Raw genomic sequence first — 25,065 nt, 5'->3', positions numbered from 1 at the left:
GATTTGAGGTATTGGCTTGAGGCGGGGAAACGAAGATGCTAAGCTGTTTGGAGCCAGATTCTTGGAGCAGAACCTTTCTCCCTGGCTGCACCTTGCCTGGCTGTAGGGGGCTGTGTTTATGAATGCCCCTCCACTCCAGAATTAGGGAGGCGGTGTGAATGTGGAAGGGCTTGCACAGGTGCCTTTGGCAAGAGACAGCGGGAAAGTGACGCTGCGTTCAGAACAAGCGGCCTGCTGGTGAACAGCCATCCCATGCCTGCTCCTGCTTGGGCTGCACACCCCCGCCCCCAGCAGCAGGAAGCCCATCTTGCCAAAGTGTTTGCACTCCTCGCAGGAGCAAACAGCTACAAGGGTTTGTTTTGAACCAGGAGAGTCGCCACTTCTAATGTGCATCCATGGAGGCAGGACACTGCTTCCTGGGAAGTTATGTGGCTGGCCATCCAGACAGACACAGGCGCAGTGGACAGCCCAGCAAAAGCCATGGCTTGTCTTCATGGGCTGTTGACGGTTAACAAGCCATGGCTTGTTAGCAAAGCCTAACACACAGCAACCCCTTTTTCACAGCAGCCTGTGGTTTGACAACCATCCTCACTTAACCCACTTTCAGCCTTGGTGTTATTGTGTAGTCTGAATCCAGTTACTGTGGGCAGAGCAGCTGCTCCTCGGATGCTTCAGGCCTCCTCCTCCAGTTTAAGAAAGGAGCTTCTTGAGTCCAGTATGTCCTAATTTAGAGCTCTGGGTGTTGCCGTTCATCAAGTATGAAATCAGAACTGAAGTAAAATGTTAAATAGACTTGCATGTTGGCTGACATGTGAACAGTGGAATTGCCCATCATCTGCAGATACCTGCAAAGCAACCAGCAAAGATCCTTTGGGGGCAAATGGATCTTATTAATTAAGGAATTATATTTATATCCCAGCCTTCTCCCCAGATGGCTACATGTGGTCTCCCCTCCAAGCTCAGGCCAGCCCAGCCCTGCTGAGCTTCTTCCAACTGATGCCTAATGTGCCTTCAGACCATACTCTGCTAGTTCAGGCTTCCCTAAGCTGGTGCCAGGCAGATGTGCTGGATTCCATGCTGGTTGGGAATTATGGAAGTTGCAGGCCCAAAACATCTGGGGGGCTGTTCTGGCTTAAGCTCTGGTTTGCTGTAGGAGATGCAGTCCCGGTAACCTTCCTCTCCCGCTCCTTCAGGTGCAAAGGGCTTGATGTGGCATGACTCAGCCCATGCAGCAGCAACCACAGCAGCTAGTCCAGTGACGCTTCCTAGCCCCACGGCGGCGAATACAGAGGCACACGTTCTCCCACTGAAAGCAGCTCAGCTCCAAGAAGTTTCCAACTTAAATTTCTCCCTCACGGTCCTAGATGGTAAGAGTGGCCTTTTTGGCACTGCTAACGCTAAGGCTGTTCTCCATCCCAGCATCCCAATCAGTAGCTAATTGGTTCTGGTGACTGATGAGTGCTTGCTCCACCCTCTCTCTCTTTCTGCTCCTGCGCTCGCTCGCTCAGAGAACCTCAAGGGCCCAGCCGAGCCTCGTGAATACGTCGAGGGCTCTGCGATTCACCTCGAGGCGAGCGTGCAGGCCGGCCCAGGCCTGTTCCCCAAGCTCTTCATCGACGAGTGCTACGGGAGCGGCTCAGATCGCCAGAGCCACGCCAGGCACGTCTACATCATCGTGGACAACCATGGGTGAGTCCTACACCGAGAGCTGGACCGACGGAGTCTGCGGCTCTCCCGCTTTGGCCTCCATGTGAGGTGCTTCTAACCCAGAGGTGGGCCCAAGGGAGAAGGACCCCTCCTGAGTCGTGGACTAACAGCCCAAGCAATTATCTTGCTCATGTCAGGCGCACAAGTCGTGGCCCTTCGTGGCTTGTGGCTCTTCCGGCATCCGGGCCCTCTGTGCTGCTCTCTAGGGGCTTGGTCCAGGTGAGGCATCTTGCCCATTCAAGGATGTTTAAGAAGAAACAAAACTATTCCTGTCAAAGATGATTCACAGTTAATGGAATACACAGATGAAATAGGAGTGCAGAATAGAACAATCAGAAACTTATAGTCCCTCTATCTAGGCCATAGGGATTTTCCGTGGGCCCCAAAGGTGCCCGGGCAAGCAGTGTGTCATTTCTTCTCCCTAAGTGGAGAACGAAAAACAAATACCTTCTACTATGGATTTTCTAAAACTCCTTTCTCCCTGTCTCAGAGGCTATTGGTATACACCAGGGGTCGGCAACTTTTAACACTCAAAGAGTCATTTGGGCCCATTTCCCACACAAAAGAAAACACTGGGAGCCGCAAAACCCTTTTGACATCTAAAATGAGGATAACACTGCATATATCATTTTTTTACCTTAATGCTATGTATATCTTCATTATGATTCAGCTGCAGCTCTTGTTCAGTCACTAAAAACTGTTATTTTTATCTTACATTGTAAACTAGTGGGACTCATTTCATATATTTGGAATAGGAGAACAGCTTCCTGAAGGGTCAAAGTCAGTGCTAAAGGGCTGCATGCATTAAACAGCAAACCCCATAAGTTTGTCAGCAGTAAAAGCAAATGAATCTACCCACGTAGCATTAAACGTTTAGCTTTCTTCAGAAACTTTTCTTCGATTTATCCATGGTTGGCCTACTGGGGGTGGGGGAGGGAGCTCAGTAAATCAGATATATAAATGTAGTAAATCAGGTGTGTTTAGTGACTGATTAGCAGATAAAAAGTCAACATGAGAGCCTGCAGGAAGCTTGTTTAACAGAGGAATGTAGCTATTTACTTAGCTAGCTGATTTACTGAAGTAGCTAGCGCTGGTTCCTGAGTGGAGCTTCAAGCAGATCCATGGCTGTGCCGGCATGTGTTTTGAGCGATGGAGCCGTAGCAGAGGGGTTCAAGAGCCACGTGAGGCTCTGGAACCGCGGGTTGCCGACCCCTGGTATACATCCACTCAAATCCCCTTTCCCAGTGAACAGGGAGGGATGAAGCCAAAGCAGCTCTTATCTAAGGAACAGCAGCCTCCAGGCAATTAATGCTGGTGCTCTTTCAAACAAGCTGAAGGCTGTGAGCTCTTGGCAGGGTGTCAAGGAGCAATCCTGACCTTAAGGACACTGGGAAAGTTCACAACCTCACTGCTCGAGCCCTGATAACATCCTTCCTGTTTTTCAGTTAGAGCCATCCAGTTCACCGCCTCTGGCTGTGCCACCTTCCTGAAGTGTTGTACTCATCCATGCAGTTTGGGAATGATGGGAGTTGTAGTCCAATTGTTTGGACAGGGGGAGTCTGTTCTTGGCAGAAATGCAGGACACTATTTGGTGTGGGCACTGTAATGCAAGATACTCCATTTAATTGTGCACCAACTGCCCAGGTAGCTCAACGGCGCCCTCTACAGCTTGTAGCTGGCACGCCTTGCTAAGCCACCCCGCAAATATGCCACTGCGGGCACAGCTGATGGCTGAGGAGCCCACACTACTCCCAGCAGGCGCTGCGGCTTGTTCTCCAGTGGTTCCCGTGTTCCCAGGCTCCCTTGCAGCAGGCATGCCCTGGCCCTGGCCCCGCTCACAGCGTCCTTTCTGCAGCTGGTCTGCTGGGGGGAGCCTCCCTTGCCCCCCACATCAGCCCCCTAAATGAAATCAATGTTGCGAGCCCTTACGAGCATGCTAATGCCAGCATGTTTTTTTGGGGGGTGGGGGCTTTCTGTATTGTCTTAGTTTCTCTCTCCCAAATTTAGCCAGACATGCCTGCATTTTCCCCACTCCAGTTCAGTGCTTACACTGCTGGCTAGTGAGCACCTTTTTAAAAAGGGCTGGTTTGTGTTACGCTAAAGGAAGCTCACCTTGCCAAAGGAAGAATGGCAGAGGGCTTCCCTCCAATGGCCTTTACTGCCCCCCCTTCTGCTTATTGTGCCAGCCAGCAATGGGGGGAAGCACCCGGAGCCGGCCAGGCGCAGTGCGTGGAGCTGGGATGCCTGGACAGTGCCAAGCAGAGCTGCGAAGGGCCTGGGCAGGACGGGGAGGAGCAGTGGGGGCTTTTGCAGCCAGCGGCCTAAGGCCATCCTGCCGCTTTCGGTCGGCACAGCGAGACACCCCGGGCCTGGACTGCCCCCAACGTGCCGTGGGGCTCTGCGTGGCTTGTTCGTGGAAAACGAGCCGCCTGCAGAAATTGTGCTTGCTTTCCGCAGCGTGATTGTCTGCCAAGGCTGACCCCCCCCCCCGCTCCCCCCACGGTGGGTTGTCATGCCATGCGATGTCGGATAGCTTGGCAGCCCTGCTGGAATAGCCCCTTTTGGACACACATCCAGAATGGAAGCCAACTAAACCACAGACCTCAGAAATGAAGGGCATCACGCTGTCAGATAAAACAAGTTGGTCTCTGGATACTCCACCAATGCAATCGAGTCGTAGTTTTTTTTAGTCCTTGATCCCTTACATAGGATTGGAAGCCAAAATGCTCACTGTCAGGCCATGCGCTCTGTCTGTGCTCTGGAACCCACGGCTCATCTCAGGTAGACATCATGGACCGGCTGTATTAGATCCAGTTGATTTTTAGTTGGAATTCTGGGTGCAATTGTTGCCTTCGCTTTTTTCACTCCCTGCTGCCTAGAAATGCATTTCTTATAGTTGCTCTTTGAGTTCGAAGGAAGCTCTCGTTAAATTTTCCCCATGCAAAAAAATGCACGGTTGCAAAGGCTGTGCCTGTGATTTTTAGCATTTCCGCAAGGTTGGTGTGGAGCCCAGGGCTTTGGGGTTTAGGCAAGGAAAGTCAAAGCACCATTCCTTTTGCTTCTCTTCCTTGGGGCCGCGGAGACCTTTGCTAACAGGTCTCAAGCTCGCGAAGGACTGGGACAGACTAGGGTGTGTCAAGAGGCTGCTTCCAACTGGATCAACCATTATTTTGCCAAAGAGTAGAGTTTGTGCAGTCGGGAACGTTCTCTCCCGTCCCAGTCTGGAACATCTTGCCTGCACCCAAGCGCTTGACACGCATTTGCGACAGAGGGGTCCCTTGCTTTTTTGTCATGGGGCAAAGGTCATGTCTTCCAACAGAACTCCTTAACCTGGCTGTTCTGTTTCTGCCGGTCCTTGTGATGCTTGCATTTTTATTGTTAGCCACCTGGAGCTTCCTGCTTGCCTTGGCAGCCTATTAGATTTATATTCCACTCGTTTTTTTCCTGCAGACAACCCAAAGCAGCCTATATGACACCCCCCCCCGCCCATTTTAGCCTCACAGCAACCCTGTGAGGTAGGCTGAGACATTGGCTCAGACTCCCCCAGGGAGCTTTGTGACTGATCAAAGCTCAGCACCCGGATCTCCCAGGTCCTCGGCTCAACCCCTCAACACAGCGGCTGTTTTCCCTCATCACGGAAACAGGGGTGGGGTTCCTCTTGTTATGAAACTCCCCGCAGAGCTTGGCCCGAGGCCCGCTTTCTCCAGCTGGCCGCCCTCGGTGTGCTTCGTGGTGCAAGTGTCCAGCCGGTGGTTCTGCTCTAACCAGAATGTCTGGCATCTGTTGTGGTCAGCAAGCGCATTAAGGACTTGGGAGGCGGATTTCAGGCCTAGGACAGCAAGACTAGCTCTGTTCTCCATATCCTTCTGGATGGCTGTCCCAGCACTGGTTCAGTCCCAGGCCCCAAAGAGTAAGGCACCAAGGAAATGCTAGCCTTCCAACCAGGAGCATCTTTATGCCCAGTCAGAGGCTGGCTGATTGGATGTGTGACCCACCTTCACTGAAACAGGTTGTCTGGGACAGAACGTGGAAGGCAGAAGGGTGTTAGGTAGCTCTGCCTGGCCGTGCTTCACCCCTCTGTGCATTTCCAGGCTTCTTAAGGGGAGAACGGGAGCTGCCTTGCAAAGATCAGCACCTGCATTTCTGCCGCTGTGCTATTCCACCTTTAGTACCACTGTGGATCATACATTTTCAGTCAAAGTAAGCTGGGTTGCTCTGCCGGAGTTGACTGAATATTCCTGCATTATTAAGCCACTCGCTTAAAAAGAAAAAAGAAACGTCACCTGCCAAACCATCAGGCATGTCTGGGCCAGGCAGGGAGGTGGGTGCCTCCTGTGCCAGTGGGACTGTTTATGCACTGCTGCTTTTCCCCTGAGCTTTATGGGAGCTCTTTATGGGGGTGAACCTGTTTTCAGGGTGGAGTTCAGCACTGTGGGTAGCTCCCACAAACCAAAGAAGAGAAGTGGCCCAGGGACTTCCATGCTCCCCCGCCACTAGGCAATCCATGCCTCTCAGGCAAAAGCCAAACAGTCAGTAAAGATAACTGTGTGCATAATGTGCTAGAAATGTTGCACCTCTGGGGAAAGCCTTTGCTGCCAGATGTGGGGCTGTGTTATGACCTCCTGAGTGCTGGCTAAAATTTAGCAGCCGGTCTTTCCAAATAAAAGACCCATTTTCCAGCATGGAGCACATGTTCCACCCCCTTAGGAAGTCCCTCTGATACCTCCAGTGAAATGGCATGTGGGCAGCAGAGCTGGTAGCCCCTTGCCCAAAGCACGGGGAAGCCACGGTGGACCAGCACACGGCCCGGTTTGGTGGCCAGCCGCTGTGAAAGAGGGCTGGTTCTTTTCTGCAGGCAGAGTCCCATGGCTGTGGTGAATGATGATAGGCCATGTAGTCCATCGGCGTCTGGCTGCCCTCAGGCTCCCTGCTGGCATCGAGCGATGTTTCAGCGCTGGCTCCTTCCTCACTGGTTCTGATTTTACGTGGCAGGTGCCTCTATGGTGGGGACTCGGCCGCCTCCTGGTTCCGCAAAGAGGACACGGCGATCGTGCTCATGGTACCTGCTTTTTTGCTGACTGGTGATTTGGATGAGGTAGGTGTTGGAGACCGTGAGTTGACGTGCTCTGAAGTGCCGAAAAGAATGGCGCCTGAAGCAAGGAAACATTGACTCCATGCCCAGGGTGGTCCTGTGGCAACAAGATTAGGGCAGGTGTGGCGAGGGCTGGGTGAAATTCGTGTCTGCATTCTTGAAATACAGGGCAGTGTTCACTTGGCATCTGTCCAGCAGTTCAGGGCAAAAAACCTCTAAGCTGCAGTCCTTCATTGAGCTCGGCTAGCTTTGCAATATAGACAAGTAAGGATAAAGTTGTTAACACGTAGGATCAATCAAGTTAGTGTTGCTCATGTCAGGAGCTGATTCCAAACTGAATTTCCCTTTTCCCTTCCACTCCAAAGGGGGCTGGCTCCACCCTCAGTGAGGTTTGTGGGTCTGGTTGTCAGCAGCCACTTGAATTATTTATTATTATATTTATATCCCACCTATTCCTTTCAAGGAACTCAAGGCAGCTTACATAATTCTCCTCCTGCTCTCAATCCTATCAACAACAACAACAACAACAACCCTGTGAGGTAGCTTGAGCTGAGTCACCCAGGGAGCTCCATGGCTGAGTGGGGAGTAGAGCTCGTTCTCCTGAGTCCCAGGCCTGCACTCTTAACCACCACCCCACACTGGCTTTCTTATCTTGCAGCTGGTTGTCCTTGGCATTTCAGTAACGCATTCCCACCTTTACCCCTCTTTGTCTAGCTCACCTTCAGAGCTTGTGCTTGCCATATTTTGAGAAAAGTGGACCCAGTCCCAATTGGCCTAAGCCCAGTCAGAAACTTAGTCTTGCTTGAGGACTAGCAGCTTTGTGGGTATCAAAGGCTAGGTTTCAGCCAACCCACCTCCTCCTCAATCATGACAGCTCTGCAGCCTTTATACTTTGGTGGCCACAGGGAAAACTGATGACTGTGTCTAAAGCCACAAATGTGAGAAAGATCTGGTAATTCAGCATGATTTACACCACAGACCTGAAGTAATGCAGTTCCTATGCGCAGGGAGCCCTGGGAAACTCACATTCTGTTGGAGATCCCCACTCCCGTTTGTAGAATTACCAGTCTTCTCAAGCCACAATTTCTCGGATTCTTTGGTGAAGTTATTGCTGCTAGAAATGGTGTTAACTTTACAACCACCAAGTCACATTTGTTTATGTCCGCATGAAGACCCAGATCGCCAAGCACAGTGAGGTAGCTCAGATTCCTTCTGGCTGCCTAACCGTCCTGCAAAGTGTTCTTCGCCCTGTGCTCCCTTCCAGGTCTATATTCACTGCCGCCTCACAGCGTGGAGCCAGAAGCTTCCCACAAGCCCTGGCAAGAAGGGATGTCAGCTTGACAGCATCTCCTCCAGGTCAGCCCTAAGCACTTAACTGACACATTCTTATCTTTCCACTTCCAAATCCCCAAAGTATTCTATTGCTTACTAATATGAAATGGTTGGTGCATATATGACAAAGAAGTTCTGGAAAATGTAAACATGTTTCGGGTGAATTTTTGGAACTGTACACAGAAGGAATGTCAGTTGAATAACTTTTTGCTATAACATGGGACTATTTTCTGTAATCATTTTATAAAAACCATCCATGTTGTAAAAAAAAATAATACCTTTATTAGGCTACCTCAGAGGTCACAAGCAATGTGCAAACTTTCAAGATCTGTGGATGTCTTCATTAATCCAGATGTTACAAAAAGCAGACTAGTGAGAACAGTAGCAGCACAAAACTATAAAAAAATCATAATACTGCCACCATACTGCAAGCATTGGCCCTTTTAAAGCCCCTTCTCTTCTAGGTGGAGGAATGTCGATGACCCGTCCCGGACTTCTGTCTGCCACTGTTGCGACAGCCACTGCCCAGCGGAGCCTCCTCCTCTAGGAGGCCTGAAAGGTGCTGGCGGGGAGGGCTGTCCGTCTGTCTTCAAGCGGAGCCGTGGCTAAGGCACAGAGGGGAGTTTGGAGAGCCAGTGGGAATGCCAGCTTCGGCTGCTGGAGGGCCCTTGGGAGGATACCCCAATGCACCCCCTCCGTCGCATCCACCCCCTCGTCAAAAGCTGCTCCTCCTCTTCTCGCTGTTGCCGCTTGCCGACTTGATGAGCAACATCCCAGGAGTCACGAAGCCGGCGGTGGCGTCTCCCACTGGCTGGGCCTGTGCGAGGAGCAGCCGAGCCAGCAGTGGCCGTGGGCCCTGGAGCAGGTGTCCGGGCACATCTGCCCTTGGTGCCAGCCCCGTCTCGGGAGATGCTCCGGCAAGGGGGACACTGCTGTGCTGGGGTCCTTCTGCATTGGAGAGAGCCCCTGCGGAGGGGCGGTGCGGGGTTACCGCCCTGGACGTGGCATGCCGTGGGCACTCAGGTGGGGACTGTACCATGGGGGGAGGCAGAGAAGGGAGGATGTGCTGAAGGCTGCTGCAGCCTCCCTGAATTTGCTGGATGAGGCCTCCTCGTGGCCTCTAGGCGTTGTTCCCAACCTCAGTTGCTCCACCACTGTTTGCAGATGAAAGTACACCGAGACCCACTGGAAGATCTCTGCGTATTCTGCAGGTGGCAGGGGCTGACGACTCCTGGTCATTTGGGACTAGCATCAGCACAAAGGGGTCCCCTCCCATCCTTATATAGGGAGCTAAATGAAGCAAACCAAGTGAAACCCAAAACCGAAGCAAAAAGCACCCCTTTCTTTAATTCTGGGTATATTACTTCCCTCCTCCCTCACCCCCTGCCTCTCCTATCTTTCATCTAACTCAGAGTTGATAGATCTTGGGATTCAAGTAAAACACAAACAGATGCTGCGAAGCTCGAATTCTGCTCGTGTCTGTCCTAAGTGCTCCACAGATCCCTGCCAGAGAGTTTATTAAAAACTAAGCTTTACAAAGCAGGGAGAAGAAAGCCAGGCAGAGACAGCCTGTCGTAGCCGCTCTCCAAGGCACCCCTTTCTTGTCCCTAAATGCAAGCTATTTATCCCCAACAGCCTTTTCAGGTGAAGGAAGATCACGCAGCAAGGTGATTGGCCCTCTGAGAGTGCGCAAAGAGGATGTACCCTGGTTTGAAGGTCGGTGCTTTGCCTGCTGCTTTCTGTCTCTCCTGGGGTTGGGGCGTGGCCGTTTCCTGGAGGGCCACCTGACTTGGGCCCCTGGAAGGATAAGGAGACTGGAGCTCCCCTCGCTGCTGAGCTTCAGGCCTAGGTCTGCAGCCGGGGAGGGCGGGCCAGCTGGGCCCAAAGGGACTGACTCAGCCTTCCCCAGTCAGGTGCCTTCCAGGTGTGTGGGAGGTGTGCCCAGCACATCTGGAGGGCACCCGGTTGGGCACGATGGCTAGGGCTTAACTGAAAGACGGGGGATCCATCCCCCATGGCCGGGAGAAGCCAGGGCTGCCTGCAGCTGGTGGGCCCGGCTGCTGTTTGGACTGGTTTTACATCTCTGCGAAGCTATGTACAAAGGACCTCCTGATCTTGCGTCTGTCCATATTCTGCTCTTAAATACATCTTTGATCATCTTTGTGCTCACAGAGGAGTGGAATCTAGTCTGTGGAAATGGATGCTGCAAAAAATTTAGCCTTTAAGATGCCCCAGGAGCTAATTTTAAAAATGGAGTTCTAATGCCATGTAGCGAACACTGTTGAGGACATGGGCATTTTTTATCTTCTGATGCCCCTGGAATCAGCCCTGGCCAGAGCCAGGCAAGATCTCGGGCATGTGCAGATGGCCTGATTTTTGAGGTCTGGCCTTGCTCCTCAGTGCCCAGCAGGGCTGTGGAGCCTGCAGTCTGCAGAGCCCCCTGGGGTCCTCCAGGAGGGCTTGGCCTTCAGGGCAGCCTTCCCGCAGCAGGACCTCTGCTCTTGTCCTGGAGATACCAGCACAGGGTAGATAGGCAAGTCACGTTGGATAACACATCCTGCCCGTAGCCAGTGGATGCTGGACTACAGGGTCAGGTGACACTTTCCTCAGTGAATAGTGCATGTGAGGCATGGGAGCTCAGAACGCAGGTGTGACTAGAAGCCCTCTGGCCTGTAGCTTGGGGTTGGTTCACGTTCCTGACATGCAGCCCCTCTCTAGTTCGACCAGGACTCCGTTCATCCCAGCCAACACGGCCTGTGATGTGAGGGTTACACTGACGTACTCCTGTGATCCGTTTTGTTATCAGATGGACTAAAACCGTTGTCGGTGTTCTCCAGGGGTTAAAAGACTAAAATTCAGTTCAGGTGGTTAAAAGAGAGATTGTACAGGAAACGTACAGTGAAGGCATAACATAATGCTTGGCATCAAAACAATAACAATATAAATGCTGGGGAAACTTCCTTAGGGATGCCATTCCATAAAGGGGGTAGCTGATCTGAGGAGTCCCACAACAACAGATGACAGATAGCTGGGAAAAGTTTAAAATGCTTCGGGGGGGGGGGGTGCGCGCGCGCGCGCGCGCACACACACACACACACACACACACACAAAGGCTGCAGGGACCCCTTGTCGCTTTCCTCCCTGCCTTCAGAAATCCAGAGGTGCCTTGCTCTGCATAAGGGCTATGGTGGCATTTCCTTGTGGCTTAAGGGGCTAGAATGAAATGCACTCAGGGCAATAGCAAATGGACTTACTGCTGCTTTGGGGAACGACAACAGCTGGTGTTTCCATATATTACCATAATCATCAGAAAGGACTCCATCCTTGAACCTCTTTGAGGCTTTTGAGTTAAGTACAAGTTTGTTGTTGTTTTATTTCTTGGCTGCCAAAGCTCCCTGGGTGGGATGCAGAAAGGACAAAAATATCCCAGTGCTTCCAGGGGGAGGTGGCCTGGCGCTGCTGGTGGGGAGACCTCACGAACAGCCTTTAGGGAGATGGAGGAAGTGGTGGGGAAGCACGGGAGGGTGATGCGGTGCCACCGTAGCCTCGCCAGGCAGCAACCCAGGTCGCCCTGCCGCCCCCTAAATCATTGCTTTCTGCAGGACGATGCCGCACAATGAAGAAGCTGCTCCTGGTGAGTGTGTCTTTCGTGAGCAGCTGTGTGCTGGCCGCCCTCTTCGTGGGGATGCTGGTGGCCCTGATCCTGGGCTTCCTGCGCTACTCACAAGCCAGGAGAGGACACCAGCTGCTCAAGAGGCGGAAGGAGCAGCCCTACCACACCGAGCTGCAGACAGTGGTCGGGGCCCTTGCTGTGGCTGAAGACGAGGAGAAGGAAAGCAGCATAGACTACTGCAAGCTCAAGAGCGACACCCCAGAGAAGCCCTGACCTGACACGGCCCTTTAAGAGAAAATAAAAGGACAAACCCTTCCCTCAAACTCCCTGAAGAGCGTCTTTCTTCCTGCTGGTTTACTGCCTCGGCAAAGCTGAACCGGTGCTGAGCTTGCGTTGTCATGACACTACAGCACAACAAGCTGGTTTTGTAAGATGGACAATAGCAACCTCCTCCAACCAGGTACCCTCCAGGTGTCTCAGACTACAGTTCCTAGCATCCCTAGCCCTGCTGGAGGGCAGCAGCCCAAGAGAACTGGAGGACACCTGGCTGGCAAGGGCTGTTTTACACAATATGTTGAAGGGGCACCACTGTTTCTCTAGATAAATGCCAGCCCCAGGGCCTCTCTCAGCCCGAGGACAGAATTCCACTTTGGGGATGCTCCCTTGGTGGACACGGCCAAAATTATGCCATACTTTAATGTGCAGCTCTGCTTATCAGCAACCAAAACGTTAGGAAAGCCATTTCAGTCTTAAGAGTGCAGATACGGGGTTGCCCAAAAGCTGGAAAGTCTCATTTGCTGGTTGTCAAGGAAGGAGGGACCTGGCCATCTGGGAGCCGTTAGGAGAAGGGCAGCCATGGAACCCCTGACCCAGCGAGGTTGTGGACTCTCCCACTCTGGAGGCATCCAGGATGCAACTGGACAGTCACCCAAGAGGGGTGGTTTTACTACGAGTCCTGCACTGAGCAGGGGGTTGGACCCGATGGCCCCTTCCAGCCCTACTATGATTCTGTGATAGTCTCAACAGTCCATAGTTTCCCCTTCACTTCTCTTGTCCTCTTCATATTGCAGGGGAAAAAATCTGCAGCAACCCTCTGTGAAAAAATGGTTAAATAGCCATCAGTAGTGAAAAGCATCCTTTTCTCCAAGACCACCCAGGTTGGTTTACCAAGGCAGGGCAGCCACAGGACCAGCTCGCAAGGTAGCAACTGTTCCACACGTGAGGCATTCCAGGGGAAGAGCAAGTACGGCTTCCATGTCTCTAGCACAATTTCACATCTTTACCTGTGCATCTTGTTTCTCACCTTGATGCTTGAGCAGCAGACGAACAGACAAAGTGCCGCAGAAAACAGGGCTGAGCTGCTTGCTGCCTGTGGGGCCGCTCCTTGGATCAGCCGTTCGTATATTCAAGTCCTTAACTGGATTTGTTCATGCTTTATAATGCACTCAACTTGTAAAATGCCCCTTGCTCCTGGGGAGCCCAAATCTGCATCAGAACTGGCTGTGAGATTCAAAGAGGTGCCAGCAGAGTTACCAGCAACTGGCATGGGTTTGCTCTGAAAATGGTGATACTTGGTGATGGGTGAAACTGAGGTTGCATTTCAATGTAAATTTGCCAAATTGTGCACTTCCTGAACCTAGATATAAACCTGGATACATGCAGACCTCAAAAGCTGTACACTTCTGGAAGTTTTCGAAAAAGCTCCATGAAACAGCAGCCTCTCCTATTGCAAACTCAAACTTTTCCTGCACCTCTAGGATTCTGGTACAGTCCAGGCAAAGGAGCTCCTCATGAGCAACACCTATTTCAAAGTTTTGTCTTCAGCCCACAGGGAGCAGAAGAACAATGCCTTGCGGAAAACTCTTCTGCGGCTTGGTCCCTTCCACAATGGTCGGCATGCAACTCCCTTCATTCCAAGCCAAGGTTTCCCAAGAGGACAGTAACCCAAGCCTCTGGGAGGCAGCAGGTTAGAGGATGGCAGGAGGTGGCGGTGGCTTTACAGAGTAAGGAGGGGAAAAGAACTAGGAATGCAACTTTCCTTCTGCTTCAGGGACAGTATGGCCATTGTTTGTTCTGCTGTGCTGACTGTTATGCACAATTTTTGCTATGTGTATGGAGGTTTTTTCTATAGTAAGTCCCTCAGTTAATAATTCAAGGATGACGTAGATGTTTTGGAAATTTAGCTTGAAATGACAAGAAACCACAATCTGACACATTTTGGTAGGACAGGACTTGAACTACAAAAGGAAAGCTGCAAATGTGGCAGATGCAGAGCTGCGAAATGGCCCGCACCAATCGTATTGGGCTGCAGTTCACTTCCTGTCTGAAGAAATGAGCAACACATCGGTTAGGCTGTGGGAACCCACATGCACTGACAAGTGAGAGCTTAGGCTGCATCCATCAGGATCAAAACCCTCCAAGCCGACTTGAGCAGAGCTTCCAGCACAGTGCCCCATGACCTCCTGATTAGCAGCAAGTGGACCAGATAGCAAAACTATTAGGTGGATCCAAAATTAGCTGCTAAACCGGAAGCAAAGAGTGCTCGTTAATGGCACCTTCTCAAACCAAGATTTAAGAAAGATGCAGAAAATTAGAAAGGGTCCAGCAGAGGGCACCAGAAACGATCCGGGGTTTGGAAACACTGCCCTGGAGGAGAGACGGAGGGAACTGGGCATGTTCAGCCTTGAGAAGAGAAGACTGGGGGGCGGGGTGTCATGATCTATTTTGATTTATTTTATTTAGAATATTTTTATCCTGTCTTACACAATCCAAGTGTCCCAGGGCAGCTTATAATAAATAGGTAATAAATACACGACAATCCAAAATACAATAACAAAGTACAATAAGAAAATAACAAAATGTGACTGGGAATATGATGATGATTAATATAATAAATATAATATAACATGATTTTCCTCTATAAGTACCCCAAAGGCTGTCCCAAAGAGGAAGGCCAAGATCTCTTCTTGCTGATGCCAGAGTGCAGGACATGGAATAATCAATTCAAGTTGCGGCAACCCAGATTTAGACTGGACATCAGGAAAAGCTTCCTCACGGTCAGAGCAATATGATGGTGGAACCAGCTGCCCGGAGAGGTGGGGGCCCTCCCACACTGGAGACATTCAGAAAGAAACTGGAGCCATCTGAGAGGGATGGTGAAGACTGAAGATCTGCAGCAACGGGTTGGACCAATGGCCATCCGGGTCCCTTCAACGCGTCTATTCTAAGATCCAAGTCTTGCAGAAAACCCCGGGAGGCAGGATCTTTATACGCTGCAAGGATGGCTGGTCAAGCGCGCTTCCATGATGGGGGCAGCGGAGGAGGTTGGGGGGTAGCGCTAGCCCCCTTCCCCCACATTAGTAACATCAACTGTCACCCCCTTATACTCTCCCGAGGTAAGCGGCAAGCCACACAGTGCCTGGGGGACATGGGGCTTCCCAGGAACAATATATTGCTTTTTATTGCGGTGTCTTTTGGGATGCCGTGCTCTGGAGCGGCTTTACAAAAGGCCTGTTCCCGGGGCGTGAAAACCTGCTTGTTGATGTGGACGAACACAACTACCAGTCATTGTGGCCACTCCTGGGGTGTGGCTTTCGGAACGGGCATGATGCGTGCCAAATGTCAAAATGTGTCCCTCCGCCAATGGGTAGCCTCCATTTTGCCTCTTTCAAAACGCAGCACCGTGCTGTTCCTATGAACGCGCTGCCTGATGTGGGAGCACGTGCACTGAGCACACACGAAGGATCCTTTGGCCCTGAGCACTGCCTGTGAAGAAAACTGGACACCCCACAAGTTAAAGATGCCAGGCAATGGCCAAGGGCATTCAAAACCGTTATTTATGAAAGCAGAATGCAAATGGAAGTCACGCAGCTGTAGCGTTAGACCGGGGTGTCCAAGAGGCGTCAGCACTGCAAAGGATAAAAGAGGGAAAGAATTTAAAGATCAGTGTCAGAGACCAGCAGTCTTCCGGCTCTTGGGCAGGATGATAATGATATTTATTAATTTAAAGCATTTATACACTGTCCAATTGTGCCACAGCACCTCTGGGTGGCTCACAACATGAGATAAAAACACAATAAAACATTATAAAAACCATAACATACTACACATTAGAAACAACAATAAAATGCAGTAAAGCATAAAAAACAAAGGTCTATGGCAATTAGTAAAATGTTTTTTTAAAAAAGGAAGGTCTCTGCCTGGCACTGAAAAGAAAGGAAGGTGCCAGGTGACCCTCCTTGGGGAGAGCATTCCAGAGTTGGGGAGCAGCTGCAGGCCAGGCCCTCCTCCTAGTGGCCACCCTAACAACAATATATTGATTATTGATTCTTAATTGTTAATAATAAAAATGATGAATATGATGTGGTGGTAAGGTACATGGAACACAGTGTGTGTGAGAGACGGACCACAATAGAGCAGAGGAGGTGCTGACGTTTGAAGAAGAAAGCGTTTTAATGTGGTTTCCAATCAGGCAGTCAAGCAGCGGCCGGGGAGTAAATGTCAGGCTGAAGCGGTGTGACTAACAGATTCAGCCCAAGACATGTCGCTGTCTGTGTCGGAGGAGGAGATTGTGCCACGTCCTCTCCACAGAGGCAGAAATCTGCTGGAAATCACGGATCTGCTCGATCTCCCACCCAGCTCCCCGCACAGTTTTATCTGATCCCACGGGGGAATGTAGGCTGAGAGGGGGGCCTGGCCCCCTGGCCCCCAGTGAGCTTCACCGCCAAACGGAGACTAGAACCCGGGTCTTCTGGACCTTTGCTCTGCTTCATGGTTGCTGTTCCTGCTGGCTACATGTGAAGAAGGCAGGTGGGGGAAGAAAACCTGCATCAGGATTTTGGATCTGTAACGGAGGGAATGATTTAAAAAAAAAAAAAGATTTGTGGGAAGCAAAGCAAATGCAGGATTTTTGGAAGAAGGCAGAGGCAGAGGATGGGGAATGCTGGCTGCAGAGAAAAGGAAGGCGACTCTGGCGGGAGAAAAGAGCCCAGGGAAACATGCAATGTCGAAAGGGATGGGCTGCCTGTTGGAGCACACCAAAGAATTTCAGAAGAGCAGTCTGTGCTGCACAGACTATAGCAATGCGTTTCACTGTGTGGGTTTTGAGGAGCTATGGATGGTCCTGAAGAAATGGGGGTGCCTCAGCCTGGACAGGAAGCTATGGGGAATATGGAGCAACTGGACCGTATCTATAGGCAAAGGTGTCAGACAAGAGAGTACTTTATCTCCATCAGTTCAGTCTGTACACAGAACACATCATTAGAGAAACTGGATTAGAGGAAGCAGGAGAGAAAATTGGCAGAAGAGGCATCAATAATTTGCCGGCAGAGAGAAACAATGAATTGAAACTACATACTCCTGATGACAGTGAAAGAAGAAAGTGCAAAAGCAGGGCCGCAACTGAACATCAAGAGCACAAAAAACATGACTACAGAAGAACTGCACAACTTTCCATGTCAGCAATGAAGAAATTGAAATTGTGACGGATTTTGCATACTGCCATCAATTCATGGGAGACGGCAGCCAAGAAATGAAAAGATCAGGACTTGGAAGGGCAGCAATGAAGGAACTAGGAAAGATCTTGAGTGCAAGGACATTTCATCGGAAACCGAAGCCAAGACCATTCACAGCACTGCATTCTCAATCAATATGCAGGATGTGGAAGCTGGGCGTTGAAAAGAGCTGGCAGGAAGAAAATGGGTGTGTTTGAAGGCTGGTGCCGGAGCGGAGCTTTGCAGATTCCCTGCCTGGACTGCCAGAAGGATGGTCATGCGGGTCCCCTATCAAGTTCAAGCACAATGAAGAACTGGCATTTCAGGCACACCATGAGAAAGCAAGACTCCCTGGAGGAGACAATCATGCAATCAAAGGCAGCAGAAGAAGAGGAAGACCAACTGGGAGATCTCTTGATTCCATCAAGGAAGATACAAGAAAAGATCAGGACATTTTGAGGGCCGCCACAAATTGGAGGCAACTGGCCAGCACGGAAGAGCAAGCGAGGAAATGGAAGCTGTCACCAGAGGAGGGGGAGAACCTGCCACAGGGAAGAGCCCCGTTGTCAGATGCAGGAGTTCAGCAGCATCAAGGTTAGGTATGGGTGGGCCCCCACCCCCAGGCGGGGAACCTGCGGACGGGACCCCCCAGAGCTGCCTCTGCTCTGCCCCATTGCAGCTCATCACGCTGGCATTGCATTCTTTTCATCACCATCTCAACATCTGTTTCTTTGCCCCCAGGAATTCTATGTGGGTTTATGTACCTGGGTGGTGACATGGCCTATTAATGCATCTTTGGCCTGTTTGTAGTTGTGATTTAGTGTTTCAAAAGCCCTGCTAAAGCATGTTTTGTAGGGTATCCTGGTACCCTAAGATGAGGGGTACTATGTCATTATTTTTAAATGAATTATAATTCTGAATGCTTTCAGGAGCATGAAAGGGGGAGAGAACTTTGAAGAAAGGTGCTTGGTGGCCCAAGAACATCACCAGGTTCGGCTGTGAAAAGGTGCTTGCAGTTGCCAGTGGAGCGGATGTGGGGTGGGCGACAGCCCGCTTGCGATCGTCTTTCTGGCTTGGGTTGTTCTAGCGAGCAAACTTCTAGGGGGGTGTCTGCCATGAAGCAAGTGCAACTTCCGTCACTGATCTCGTGGTTTGGGAGTAAGGCAGACAGGCAGCGACAGGAAGAGCCGCCTCTGCCCCCGCCGTGTCCTCCTGCAAGGGGAGGCATTCGCTGGAGGCACAGGGTGCAGGTGAGTGCGAGCGAGCAAGCAAGGGACCTCTCCTGAGCCGAGGGAAGGCTCGCTGGCCTGAGCCCCGGGAGGGAGACGGGGGCAAGCGGGCCAGGCACACCCCGCTCTGGCTCACATGAGCAGGCAGGGCTTGCATGGCCGAGCCCCTCTTCAGCTGCCGCTGCACCTCTGCTGAGAAGGTGCAAGCGCCGCGGATCCGGCAGGGCTACACCTAAGTCAGCATACACGGGGTCGCCCCGTAGTCAGTGCAGCTGCTTCGGTCTGCTCTGCAAGGGCCAGCAAGCTGGGCTGCGTGTGTGCCTCTGTTTTGAGGTGCAGGGGAAGGGATTAAGGGGAAGTGTGGGAAGGGGACAGGCCTGGGAGACGGAAGAGGCAGCAGGTGGGAAGGAGGTTCCTCGTGTTACTGCAGCTGCACCGACCACGCATTCTGCCGCGAGCACGTTCTGTGTGGAAGGCGGAGAGGGTGTTCACGCCGTGACCCCCGAGGCAAAGGGTGCCCAAGCCATTTCACTTCCGCACCAGGAAAGAGCGCTGGCCCCGACGGCTGCAGCATGCGACCTCCATTGTCGGAGGCAGCACAGCAGTTTCTGGGGGTGTGAGTGGGAGGGAGCGGGGGCGCCCACGTCCTACCTGTGGGTTTTCCGTGGCCACTGCATGGACTCAGTTCTGGATGAGATGGACCCTGGCCTGATCCAGTCCAGCAATTCTTAGGCTCTTGGAAGAGAATCAGTTCCTTTCGAAGTTTTAGGTGTCAAGTGAGGAAACTGCCAGATTAAGACCCAGCCCTGCGCATGTGTGGATGGACGAACAGCCTGCAACTGCCTAACGCGCAGACGACTGCAGCCTCGGTTGAGCAAATTCACCAGATTTTCTTTTCATTGCCTTGGCTCCAGAATATATAGCAAACTTTTTGGCATCCTCCTCACGAGTTTGACTCTTAACTTGCCGGAAATGGACGAACAAATGGGGGTCTATGAAAATTTTGAGCCCCATCAAGTGTGCAAGGAGAAAGTAACGGGAGCACCTACGGACTTAAAGAGTGAAGATAACTCTAACGGGAAAAGAAATGCTTGCCTTTTGGTCCTCGCTTTACTGACTGCAAGTTTGCTCTTATTTGCTGCATTAAGGATATTAAAGTGCTCCCTGGCTGCCCAGGACTACAGACAGATTCCTGGGGGGCCAGAGACACCCTCTTCCCCTTTGCAGAAACTGTGTCTCTGCTTCTTGGGGCCAAGCTCCATCTTCCTGGTACAGTCATATTCAAAGGCGTGTGGTCCTCTTGCTTCTCCTGGACCTTCAGCGGCTTTTGGCACCATCACCCATGGTGCCCTTTGGACAGGCTGGCTGGGCTGGGAGCTGGTGGCTCCACTCCTACCTGGCCAGACTTGTCCAGAAGGCAGTGCTGGGGGGCAGTTGCTCTGCCCCATGGCAATTATGCCATGGAGCTCCTTGGGGCCCCATGCTCTTCAATATCTACATGAAACTGCTGGGAGGGGTCATTTGGAGGGGGGGCTGAGGGGTCACCACTGCGAAGCACGGGATCTGTTGCTTGGGGGTGCTCCTGGACCCAACTATCACGTGTGTCTCAAGTGGACTCAATGGACAGGAACACCTTTCAGCTGCGCTTCGTTGCCCAACCGCAGCCCTCCTGGACAGCCAGACCTTCGCCACGGTGGCTCGCGCTTTGGTAGCCCCTTGGCTCGACCACTGAAACGCGCTCTAGGCAAGGCGTCCTCGCCCTGTGGCCTGCAGGCCTGCTTCCACGCTGCCCTGGGGGACGGGGGGCCATGCCCCCCATTGCCACCCCCTGCATTTTGGAGGAAGACATAGAATACCTGCACGCTACTTCCTCACAAGTAGCACGGCCCTTCCCTCCGGAAGCGCCATGTCTGCATGTCCAGGACCCGGGTTCATGTCTGGGGAGATGGCTGCACCCAGTCACCTGTCGCCAGTGCACACACAGCCAGCATGGAAACACGCTCCTCTTTTTCAATTGCTGGGTAACCCATTTTACAAGTTTCCAGGCACAAAATGAGAAACACGGTCCACATCCTCACAGCGTGATGTCCCGACCTTTGCAGCAGCTCCTGCCCCATCGTGTGTCCGCAGCCATTCCTGGTGCATCGTGGCAGCAGTCATTTCGTGGGCTGCGTTCGGAGCCATTGTGGCTTTCCTTGGCACCTGTAAGTATTTGTGCATATCAAGGCAAAAGGCTCTTAAAACATTTAATTGTTTTATTGATTTATTTGCTGCATTTATATCCTGCCTTTTCTCCTTCAAGAAACTCCAGGCAGCCTCCTGTGTGATCTGCCTCCTTTTCTCAATCTTATCCTCACCACCACCCTGTGAGGTCGGCCAGGCTAAGTGCCAGTGTCTGGCTCAAAGCGGCCCATGTGCTTCGTGGCCAATTGGGGCTGGGGCCCGGCTCTCCCCCGTCTCAGCCCACCCTCCAACCTCTGCCCGAACAGGAGGCAGACTTGCTTGCTTCTGGATGGTGCCGCATGGGGCGCTCGGCCCGCTGGCTCCCCCTGTGGGCACCGCCAGCCATGGCTTCTCTCTCACCTGTCCCGTCTCAGCAAAGGTGAGCAGAAGGTGCCGTCTTTTCTCTCCCTTTTCCTGCAGCCACCACCCCTGCGCACGTGCACGTAGGAAAGGTTTTTCTAAAAAAAAGGCCCTGAATATCTCCCCTTGCATCTCACGCACTACATGTGAACACAAGATCACACACTGAGCACAGTGGAAACAGCCCAGGAGTCCTTAGCATGTGCTAAACATGTTTTGCATAAATACTGAGGACGTGCTCCCACAGAAACAGAAATGATCAGTTATCGGGGGGGGGGGAGGTGATGGACTTGGCCCCAGGTCTGCAGTTCTGCTCCCCCCCCCAAACCACCATCATACACTGCAATAAAGAGTATGAATGGGGAAGGCCCTTAATCCATGTTGGGCTGCCAAGTGGCAATTATGCCACACACCGCGCGCGCGCGCGCGCACACACGCACACACACGCACACACCTCTCTCTCTCTCTCTCTCTCTCTCTCTCTCTCTCTCTCTCTCTCTCTCCACGTGCAAGAAGGAATTAAAATAATACCGAGATATTTCACCAGGAAAGATGAGAAATACGGGCCTTCCCAATCCTCCCCCAGTAACCTCCTCTTGCTCTTACAGCTCCTCGGTGTCCGAGCTGCCCCAGCCAGTGGGTGGAATACGAAGGCACTTGCTACTACTTCTCCCAAGCGAAGAAGAATTAGACTTCCAGCCAGGAATTCTGCTCTGCAGAGGCTTCCCATCTTCTAGTCATTAGCAGTTCCCGGGAAATGGTAACGAACACATCTACTTCAGCTTAATTAGTACCACTGCCTCGCCATTCTAGGGTGACTCCCAATATTAGAAAGCTCCATCTGGGAGTCCTCTGATGACGGGGTGTCAGCCTGGAAGGGGGGGGCCTCTTTCCCCTGCCCCACTCTCCACTCTGTCAGACAAGTTTAGAAGTATTTTTAATGCTGCTAAAAGCTGCATAAACAGAAATGCCAATGGCTCAGGCATATCGTCTTCAGCCCTGCTATTTCTGTTTCGAACGCTTGCTAAGCTATGAAGTACATTAAATGGCCTTTGGTTGGTCTTGATCTCTCAGCCTATTGTTTCATATTATTTCCTCCAAGCAGGCCTCACTTTGGCATACATGGTGTGCTGGCATCTTCTCAACACCCCTGTGAGGTAGATTCGGCTGAGTGAGAGAGGCTGACCCTTCTCTTCCATATCAGAACCCACAACTCTCTGTGTGCCTGTGCAAATACGGGTGGACCATTTTTATGACTCTCTGTTCTCACCTATTCTGCTCACGTCAAGCCACATTTCATTTGGTTTTCCTTCTGCTGCATCGTCAGACTGAGGGCTCTGGACAGACGTCATAACTGCAACATTTGAATTTCGGGACTTGTTGTGCCTTCCCCCGTCCCTTCTGCATTCGTACCCCTGAGCTCAGCCTTCCCCAGCTTGATGTTCTTCAGATTATGTTAGACTGCAATGCCCATCGTTCCCAGAGCTGCAGGCTATTGGAGAGGGCCCTTTGAGCTTGATGAAGAGCTCTGGAGACCCCGGAAACGTGTGCACACTTGTGATGTTGTGGCTTGACCAGGGAAGGGGCTGCCCAACTGTGCAGGCCCTTAATCTGTGTGTCCTTTCCCTGCTGGGACTCTGCTGCTGTTTCCTAGGAGTTCTTTCAAAAGACCTTGGCAGAAACCCACTGGATTGGACTCAGGAAGAACATTAACTCTGATGACTGGCTTTGGGAAGGTGTCTCAGGCATCAGTGTTAAAAAGTAAGACCCTGTGCATTTTCCTGGGGAATATCCATGCTCCTATTCTATTCTCTCCCTGCAAAATAGTGAAAACTTTTATGCAGGGACTTTTTAGAAAAGAATTGGAAACTCATTGAGAATCACTTCTCATGTACCACTCTTCATCAGCCTGGACCCCTTCAAATATTTTGGGCTACCACTCCCATTAATGATGACCATTGGCCATACTGAATGAGACTGAAGGGCTTGATAGTCCAAAGCATTGGAGGGCACTGGGGTTTGGAAAGTGACAGGTTGCGCAAGGGCCAACTTTTGAGTTTCAGGTTTTTTCATCAGGCACAATGTTAATAAAGCCAAGGGCTGACCTGACAATCCGCATGGCCAGTTTTCAGGGAAAAATTTAAGATGAAGTGCCAATTTAAAGGGATCGGACTCTGTTTGGTGTCGTAGCTTTCGGGTTCTATCTAGGACTGCTGGACTGGCATGCAAAACTGATTTCTTCCATTTTTGAGAAGATAACATCCAGGAGTTACCTGGATATGCCCCCAGCCTTCTTTGAGAATATTTAGTCCTGAGTATATCCAGAGAGGACTCTTAAAGCTTTTTCCTGCAAGGCTTCAAAGCCCCCTCCCAACAGCTGCATAAGCATAGGATCATTTGAAATAAAAGCTAACTCAATCTTGTGCATATCTTTCCTAGCGTCCTGTCCAACAGCCCTGTACAGCACTGTGGCGTTGTGTGGGAGGGCGGCATCCACGCCTCCAGCTGCGGAGTGGCCTTCCCGTGGATCTGTGAGACAACTCCCAAATGAGCTCACTTCTTCATTCCAGTCCCTCCGCTCGGTTTGGCTGCTGGCACGGGGCCCTGCAGGCCCAGGTCCAGTCGATCCACCCGTGTCCCACAGGAGGAAAGACTGAAGCTCAACAAGAGTAGCCTTTGGTGCCTTGGAAGTCCCACTTAATCAAATGGATTTACTCCATTAACACTGCAGCTTTAGCATTAGATGCAAAAGTGTTCTGCAGATCATTTGGATATTTTTGGAGCGTCCCGAGAGAGAGAGAGAGAGTGTGTGTGTGTGTGTGTGTGTGTGTGTGTGTGTGTGTGTGTGAGAGAGAGAGAGAGAGAGAGAGAGAGAGAGAGAGAGAGAGAGAGAGAGAGAGAGAGTTTTTAGCATTCTTACATGGATTTTGCCCCATTTATTGAAGCTGCATTCAGACAGTTGCCCTCTTATGTGTCTGTGATTTTAAGAGAAAATCTGGTCAAGCTAGATAAAATCTTTCTTCTCTGAGCTTGAAATAGCCTTTTTCAGTGGAACCTCCGCTCACGAACTTAATCCATTCCAGGACTCTGGTCGTGACCCAAGTTAAATTTCCCCATAAGGGTCAATGTAAGAAGGTTAATCTGTTCTGTACCATGTTTCTTTAATCAGAAAAATGTGAAGCAAAGTGACAAAGAACAACAAAGATCGGGGCCATCTCCCCCACCCCACCCCGAGCACAAGCACAGCCTTCTCCCCACCCCCGCCCCCAGCATTGTGCCCATCATCACGGTGTGCTGGGGGGGGGGAGAGGCACGATTGTGGGTGCACTGGGGAGGGGTGCAATCTCGGCCATCTCCCCCCCTCCGCCCTGAGTGGGGAGATGGCTGCAATCATGCTGGTTGGCGGGGGGGGGCGGGGGAATGGCCGCGATCGCCACCCAATGTGGAGTTTGAACATGTCAAAATGTTCATGAAATTTTTGTTCATGACCCAATTTGTTCCTGAGCCAAGGTGTTCGTGAGCTAAGGTACCACTGTAGCTGCTGATACAACACCTGAAGTATTCCAGTCTCCTGACTAATTGAGCAATCTCATCCAATTATATCTTCCTTTCCCAAGTTCTGTCTCTAACTTGTTTAAATAAAATCAAGTATTTTCTGCCCATTTCTTGCTGTGGTGACTAATATTCATACAAACAGCTGTTCCACAATGAAATATTATGTTGTAAATTGCCTGTTTAACATTGTAAATAAATGATAAATGAGCTAACTTTAAAGCTGAATTATGTCCACCTTAGAAAATGAGACCCATCAAAGCATTCAATGGGAATGAATGTGAGGTCTTGCACCTGGGACACAGGAACAGGTGTCACAGGTACAGGATGGGGGACACGTGGCTGGAGAGCAGCGCTTGTGAAAGGGACCTCGGGGTGCTGGTTGACTGCAGGCTGAACATGAGCCAGCTGTGTGATGCAGTGGTCAAGAGGGCACATGCCACCCTTGGCTACATAGCCAGAAGC

The 25,065-nt window shown here is 51.3% G+C and overlaps 1 protein-coding gene across 1 annotated transcript; it reads left to right on the top strand.

Annotated features, from left to right (window-relative positions):
* The first annotated feature begins 19,437 nt into the window (after positions 1-19,437).
* On the top strand, positions 19,438-23,694 carry LOC123032782 (killer cell lectin-like receptor subfamily G member 1). The gene is given in 4 exon segments (XM_044448894.1): positions 19,438-19,525; positions 21,657-21,808; positions 22,703-22,809; positions 23,488-23,694. Coding segments are annotated over 4 exon segments (459 nt in total). The 3' UTR covers positions 23,600-23,694.
* The last annotated feature ends 1,371 nt before the right edge of the window (positions 23,695-25,065 follow it).

Source organism: Varanus komodoensis, unplaced genomic scaffold (genome assembly GCF_004798865.1).
Source record: "Varanus komodoensis strain SLA01 unplaced genomic scaffold, ASM479886v1 scaffold56, whole genome shotgun sequence".
Taxonomy (NCBI): Eukaryota; Metazoa; Chordata; class Lepidosauria; order Squamata; family Varanidae; genus Varanus; species Varanus komodoensis.
The sequence above is the reverse complement of the archived record's forward strand: the minus strand, read 5'-3'. Positions and strand labels throughout refer to the sequence as shown.